This window comes from Camelus dromedarius, chromosome 27 (assembly GCF_036321535.1).
Source record: "Camelus dromedarius isolate mCamDro1 chromosome 27, mCamDro1.pat, whole genome shotgun sequence".
Classification (NCBI taxonomy): Eukaryota; Metazoa; Chordata; class Mammalia; order Artiodactyla; family Camelidae; genus Camelus; species Camelus dromedarius.
This window is the reverse complement of record NC_087462.1, coordinates 1,792,671-1,799,793: the sequence shown is the minus strand read 5'-3', so window position 1 is coordinate 1,799,793 and position 7,123 is coordinate 1,792,671. Positions and strand designations below refer to the sequence as shown.

Sequence of the window (7,123 nt, the reverse complement as noted above, 5' to 3'; positions counted from 1 at the left end):
TCATCTATTGGCAGCATCGACGTAATAACCAAATGATTCTGTTAAAATATGTTGGATCTGTCATATCTGTGATTAAAACTCTGCAATGGCTCCCATTTACCTCAAAGTCCTTTTGATGCCCTCTAAGGCTTTCCATGATCTACCTCCCTTTACCTCCAAATACAGCTCTCCACTTCACTGTGTTTTGGCCACACTGGCATTAGTGTACACTCCTGCCTCTGGGCCTTCATACCCTTAGGTCCTTCTGCATGGAGCACTTTACCTCCATATATCCACTTGATGACTTCTCCACGTTGAAGTCTTTGCTCAAATATCTCTTTCTCCATGAAGTCTACTTGAGCATTTTATTTAAAATAGCAACCCACCACCCAGCATTCTTGATAACCCTTACTGGGCTCTATTGTTTCAGGACACTTGTCACCTTCTGACATAACTTTATTACTTATTACGTTTATTAATTATTTTCTGTGTCTTCTCCTGGAACTTAAGCTCCAAAAGGGGAGAGATCTGCCTTTTGTTGATAGATGTCCTCCAAGAAAAGGCCTTGGCATATAGAAGGCAGAGATGTTGAACGGATAAAACTGCTTCTTAAGCCGACGGGAAGGGCAATAGCAGCGAGGACACTCCGAGAGGGACAGTCTCCCGTAGCAAATCGTTTCCTGTCGATGGCCAAGCCTCAATCCGAATGGGATTCAGCACCGGGGGCCCCTGGACAGCTCTGGAAGCTAAACGCGGCCGGAACCCTTCCCCCAAGGTAGAGGTTTCCCGCCGGAGCTGCCCGGTGGCCGTACCCACCGCTCCGTGGGAAGAAACCACTTTTCCGAGCCGGTAGGAGAGGTGGAGTCGCAGGGTGAGTGGCAGCCGTAGCAACCAATGGCTTGGAGAATTTGGTCCGCGGGGCTTGGGGTGGCCAATGGGCAGGGACGTGGGCGGAGCGTGGGCAGCGGCGCGCTGAGCTGGGGCTCCGCTGGGAGCGCGGCAGTGGGGTCCACATTGCGCGGCAGTTGAGTGCCAGGCGGCTTCGGCGGGCGGGCGAGGGCCCAGCAGAGGTACGTGCTGCCCGGGGCGGGGCTAGAGGCCTGGGGAGGGACCGGGCCGGGCGGCTCGAGGCCTGGCGAGCTCCGTTGCCCGTTAGCCGAGGCCCGGCCGCGGCGCCCACCCTGGCTTTGCCTTTACATGCGATCTGTGTGATTTGCATCCGGCTCCCCCAGCGGAACGCGAGCTGTCTCTCCTTGGGCGGGCCTCCGGTGCAGGGCCAGGTATACAGAAGGCGTTCAATAAGTGATGAACGAAAGGCTGAGTGAATGAGCCCGTCCCCTCTGCCCAGCCCCATTAGCCCCCGGTTTTTGAGCGTCCAGGCCACCCTCAGCCCCACGCCACAAACGGGGGCATCCGGACACTCGGCAGGTATTTATTGGGCGCCGACTATGTACCTAGCTTTGGGCTGGGGAAGATAGACTCCCTAACCCCCGTGGAGGTTGCAGCCTAGGGTGAGTAAGGACGTTCAGTGACTTTATGTAGTTCTCCGTAGCACCAGTAATGCCAGAAAATCATGCCAGGGGGAGAGGTGGGAGACGCCTGCCCCAGTGACATCTGAGCTGACGGGGGGTGCGGGCAGTGAGAACTGAAAGGCTGGGGAGAAAGCCCAGGGATGGGGAGCAGCCAAGGCCCCTTGCACTAATGGTGACATTTTCAGGTCTAGGGTGAGATCTGCTTCGCTTTGGCTCACTGAGTCCTGTAAAGAGGTCCACATGCTTCAGCTCACCCATCTGTTCAGCCAGCGCTCACTGAGCATCTGTTCTGTGCCAGGCCTTTCGGTAGGTACCCTTAAGGGATGCTGTTTAGGGCCAGGTCAGCCCAGGGGGGTGCTCCTAAGGGGTCCTGGAGGCAGTGACCTGAACGACCAGCATCCTTGGAAGGTTGAGGGAGAGAAGTGGTCCAGGCCGAGAGAACAACCTGCACAAAGACCCTGAGGCAGGAACAGGCTTGGCACTTTAAAGACCACCAAGGCCATGTTTTATTTAATTTTAATGAACTCACACAGACCCACGTGGCTAGTGACTGCTGTATTGGACAGCACAGTCATGGAGAATTTTCTGTGGGAGGGAGATACATACCAGGCCAGAAATAGGGTGAAGGGCTGAGGGTGATGGGCATGGTCGTCAGAGCTGGTCACATAACCCATCCAAGCTGATGCGGGTGCCTCTGGTGTTCACAGTGGCTGGGCTGAGGCATGAGCCCCCGGCTGTGTGGCTGGGCCCCTTAGCGCGTCGCTGGACAGAGCGTGCGCCCACACATGGTGTGGCCCTGCAGTGACCGGTGACCGGAGCAGCCCGGGCTGCTGCCACGATGAAGTTGTTGGTGGCCAAAATCCTGTGCATGGTGGGTGTGTTCTTCTTCATGCTGCTCGGCTCCCTGCTCCCTGTGAAGATTATCGAGGCAGATTTTGAGAAGGCCCATCGCTCAAAGAAGGTCCTCTCACTCTGCAACACCTTCGGAGGCGGGGTCTTCCTGGCCACGTGCTTCAATGCTTTACTGCCGGCCGTGAGGGAGAAGGTAAGGCTCCCTGGGTGGTGGCTTCTTTTTTTTTTAATTGAGATATAGTTGGTGTATAATATTGTATAAATTATAGGGGTACAACAGCAATTCACAATTTTTAAAGATTATACCCCACTTATAGTTATTATAAGCTACGGACTGTGTTCCCTGTGCTGTGTAGTAGATCCTTGTAGCAAACTTTTTAAAAAAATTTTTACTTATTTGCAGTGGGGAGGTAATTAGGTTATTTATTTATTTATTTTATTGGAAGTACTGTGGATTGAACTCAAGACCTTATGCATGCTAAGCACTCACTCTACCACTGAGCTATACCCTCCCCCCCATTTATTTTACACATAATAGTTTGTACTACTTAATCCCCTACCCCTATCTTGCCCCTCCACCCTCTCTGGTGCTTTTCAACTCTGACTCTGAGCTTGGGTGCCTTGACACTCTAAGGGTGATGGGAAGTAGAAAATGAACTTGCTACGTGACTATGAGTTGGTTGCTTCTTGTCTCTGGGTCTTATCTGGTAAACAAAGGGTTGCACCTAACCTGGGGTTCCTAGCTAGTGGGCTTATCAGTCATTACTTGACCAGACCGCCCACCCCGGGCAGCATGCACTTTGTCCTGAAGCTGGCAGTTGTGGACTCTCTTCAGCTCCTGTAGTGATTAGCTACTGCTGCGTAACAAATTATAACAAACTTAGCATCTTGAAACAACACATACATTACCGCACAGTTTCTGTGGGTCGCGAGTCTGGTCGCCACTTGGCTGGGTCTTCTGTTCCTGGCTCTTAAGATGCAGCAGTCAGGGTATCTGCTGAGCTATGGTCTCACCTCAAGGTTCACCTGCAGATGGATTGGCCTCTGAACTCATAGTTGTAAGGAGGGTTCAGTTCCTTTGTGGTTGTCACACCAAGGGCCCAGTTTCTCCCTGAATGTTGGCTGGGAGCCACCCTCAGTCACCGGCCAGGTGGGCCTCCCAACCATGTGGTTGGCTTTATCTACAGGCCCCATCCAGTGCCTGGACGTCTGACATTGAGGACTGTGAGGTGATGTGTTGGTGCTGTTTTATGCTGCTAAGCATATGTTTCTGGGCTACACAGCACAGGAAATTTGTACAGTTGGCATTGACAAGGCTGAGATCTGAGTCTTCTCTGACGCCTTCTGTGCCCCCAGGTCCCCCCATTTCCTGCATTTCCATGATGTCACTGTCCTGCCTCAGGCATGGACTGCTGCAGTGACCTTCCCCCTTCCTGTCCCCCTTCAGCACATGTGGCCTTCTCATGGTCAGTCCTCCCCAAACTACTTGGGTGCCACGCCCCTGCCCCGGGCTTCCTACACCTCAGCCGGAGTGCCTGCCCCAACCCTGGTCACCCCTCGGAGGATGGCACCGAAGCCCTGGCCGGATGCATGTGCCTTGTCTTTCCCCCTTCACGCTCGTCCCTCTGGGGTCGGCCACGCTTCTCACGGGCACAGCAGAAGTAGGATGTTGCACAGATGAACAGACGGTTTCTCTACGGAAACACAAGCTTCTGCTGCAACAAGGCTTCCCATCCGGGGACGACTCTGCTCCTAGGGGACAGTGAGCCATGTCTGGGACATCTGTGGTTGTTAGGACTTAGGGGCCCTGGCATTGAGTGGGTAGGGGCAGAAATGCCGCTCTCAGCACTGCACAGGGCGCAGGATGGCCCGCAGAGGATGGCCTGGCCTCGTGTCAACACCTCCTCTCACAAGTTACAACAACCACAACATCACCAGATGCTGCAGTGTCCCCTGGATTGAGAAGTGCTCTGTGTGAGCACAGGTTGTAATGAAGGCCATGACAGGCAGGAGAGGGTGCTGTGCGCGGAGCGTTGGGGCACCTGGTCTGGGTAGAGCACTTGGAAATTATCTGTCAGTCGAGACCCAGGGCATGAGTGTCCACTGGCCACGAGTGAAATGGAGGAGGAACATTCTGGACAGAGCCAATGGCGTGTTCTGAGCCTCGGGGCTGGGAAGGGCTCAGTGTGTGCAAACATCCTTACGAGTCTGGGGACAAACAACCCAGGCTCTGGGCAGCCCATGCCCAGCTCACTGGCCAGCATCCAGAGCTCACTGTCCAGCGTGGCTGCCACCGCCATCCTGGTCAGTCAGCTTTCTGTGCCTTGGGATGAGATGCAACTCAACATGCGGGCCCTCAGCTGCACCGGCTACAGTTCAAGTCCTCATGGGCCGTGCGTGGCTAGTGGCTTCCATGTCACACAGCACAGATCGTCGGGGAAATTCCACTGGCATCAGGGCCAGAGGCCTGCTTGATGTCAGTCCTGGAGGCCACAGGTCCAAGATCAAGGTGCTGGCTGGGCTGGGCCTCCTGAGGCCTCTCTCCAGGCCCTGCAGGTGGCCCTCCTCTGGCTGCCTCTGCATGTGGTGGTCCCGGATGTCTCTTTACGTCTTATAAGGACACTAGACCTAGTGGATCAGGGCCACCCTAACAGCCTCCTTTTAACTGAATTGCCTCTTTAAAGGCCCTGTCTCCAAATATGGTTAGTTTTGCAGTACTAGGGGTTGGGAGAACTTAATATAGAAAACTTTTTTTGGGGGGACACAGATCAGCTCACAGCATCTCCATTTTATCTGTGAAAACCTTTCTTTCCAATGAGGTCACATTCTGAGCTTCTTGGCGGATGCATCCTTTAGGGGTAGCAGTGCAGCTCCTTCTGGTATTTTGAAACTGGTTGACCTAGTGGACGTGACATGAGGCCAGTTCTCTTTCTCATAGAGTTGTTTCTTTTTTTTTTAAATCCGTCAAGGATGAGCCCATCCCCCTCTCCTCTTCTCAGCCGTGTATGAGTGGGGTCTTTCTGTGCTCTGCTCATGAACGGTGCTGTGCGATGAACCCTGCTGAGTGGGCTGCGGAGGGCCGGCCGCCGGCCTCTGAACCTCTCTCTGCCTCCCCTCCCCCTCCCGCGCCCTCTGCTCCAGCTGCAGAAGGTCCTGAGCCTCGGGCACATCAGCACCGACTACCCACTGGCCGAGACCATCGTGCTGCTGGGCTTCTTCATGACCGTGTTCCTGGAGCAGCTGGTCCTGACGTTCCGCAAGGAGAGGCCGGCCTTCATCGACCTGGAGACGTTCAACGCCAGCTCAGACGCGGGCAGCGACTCGGAGTACGAGAGCCCCTTCATGGGCGGCCCGCGGGGCCACGCGCTCTACGGGGCGCCCCACGCACACAGCCACGGGCTGAGTGTCCAGGAGCTGACGCGCTCCAGCCCGCTGCGGCTCCTCAGCCTGGTCTTCGCTCTGTCAGCCCACTCCATCTTCGAGGGCCTGGCCCTGGGCCTGCAGGAGGAGGGGGAGAAGGTGATGAGCCTGTTTGTGGGCGTGGCCATCCACGAGACGCTGGTGGCCGTGGCCCTGGGCATCAGCATGGCCCGCAGCTCCATGACCCTGAAGGACGCAGCCAAGCTGGCGGTCACCGTGAGCGCCATGATCCCGCTGGGCATCAGCCTCGGCCTGGGCATCCAGAGTGCCCAGGGCGTGCCTGGCAGCGTGGCCTCCGTGCTGCTGCAGGGCCTGGCAGGCGGCACCTTCCTCTTCGTCACCTTCTTTGAGATCCTGGCCAAGGAGCTGGAGGAGAAGAGCGACCGGCTTCTCAAGGTCCTCTTCCTGGTGCTGGGCTACGCTGTCCTGGCCGGCCTGGTCTTCCTCAAGTGGTGAAGGCCCCGCCTCCACCGGCCGGAGCCCCGCCCCGGCCCCGCCTCCCCAAGGGAGCGAGCTCCGCCCAGAGCCGCTGTCCACGCACAGAGGTGCTGCCCAGGACTGGGCTGCGCCCTGGATCCTACACCCCGAGCCTGGGGGCCCCGCTACAACTTTTACAATTACTCCTCTTAAAAGTACTTACCAAAGCTGTGTGGCCATGTCATCCTCTAGCCGGGGAATCGTTTGACTCGTATGGGAGGCAGGGCCAGACCCAGACCTTCCTCTCCCTGCACACCACGGTGTGGACGAGGGCGGGAGAGGCCGACTGAGCTGCTGTTGGAGGCCCCGATGCCTACCGTCCTGTGCACTCCTGGCTCCGGTGCCGACACCTTAGGCACCCTCAGCCTTTGCTACAGCCCCACAGCACGTGGCTGGTGCGCCCCCAGGGTTAGCAGAGGTTTCAGTGAGCGGTTTTCGAAAGGAGTTCCCCAGCGAGGAGCCTCTGGTCCACAATGAGCCGGGAGGCTGCAATTCCTGCCACCCGATGCTGCGCTTCTGGGAGGGCGAGGTCCAGGGGGCCTCAGGACTGCTCTCTTCTTCACTGCTTTCTATAAGGGCCCCTGCATGGGGAGGTTGCTCTCCAGGGTGCTGGGGCCACTAAGCATCCCAGTCCCCGGGGGCAACAGGGCCCCAGGGCAGGAAAGATGTGTGGGCAGTCCAGGGTGGCCCACACACCCAGGGTCTCCAGAGCAAGACGGCCTCCTACAGGCCGGGGACAGGGACCACGTGATGCAGCTCTCCTCACCAGACATGAATGAGACCAGACTCCCTCTGGGGGTGCAGGAACTGGGAGACCAACAGCCCTGTGCGGCTTTGCACCGTGGCAACAACCTCTGTTAACA

The 7,123-nt window shown here is 56.7% G+C and overlaps 1 protein-coding gene across 1 annotated transcript; it reads left to right on the top strand.

Annotated features, from left to right (window-relative positions):
• Positions 1–934: 934 nt before the first annotated feature.
• Positions 935–6,427, top strand: SLC39A3 (solute carrier family 39 member 3). The gene is made up of 4 exons (XM_031436875.2): positions 935–1,049; positions 1,697–1,817; positions 2,219–2,556; positions 5,505–6,427. The coding sequence occupies exons 3-4, from the start codon at positions 2,350–2,352 to the stop codon at positions 6,237–6,239; spliced, it is 942 nt and encodes a 313-aa protein (XP_031292735.1). The 5' UTR covers positions 935–1,049; positions 1,697–1,817; positions 2,219–2,349; the 3' UTR covers positions 6,240–6,427.
• Positions 6,428–7,123: the final 696 nt, after the last annotated feature.

Coding starts and splice junctions, on each gene's coding strand:
- SLC39A3 (XM_031436875.2), top strand. CDS start 2,350: ATGAAGTTGTTGGTGGCCAAAATCCTGTGCATGGTGGGTGTGTTCTTC. Junction 2,557..5,504: donor TGCCGGCCGTGAGGGAGAAG/GTAAGGCTCCCT, acceptor CCTCTGCTCCAG/CTGCAGAAGGTCCTGAGCCT.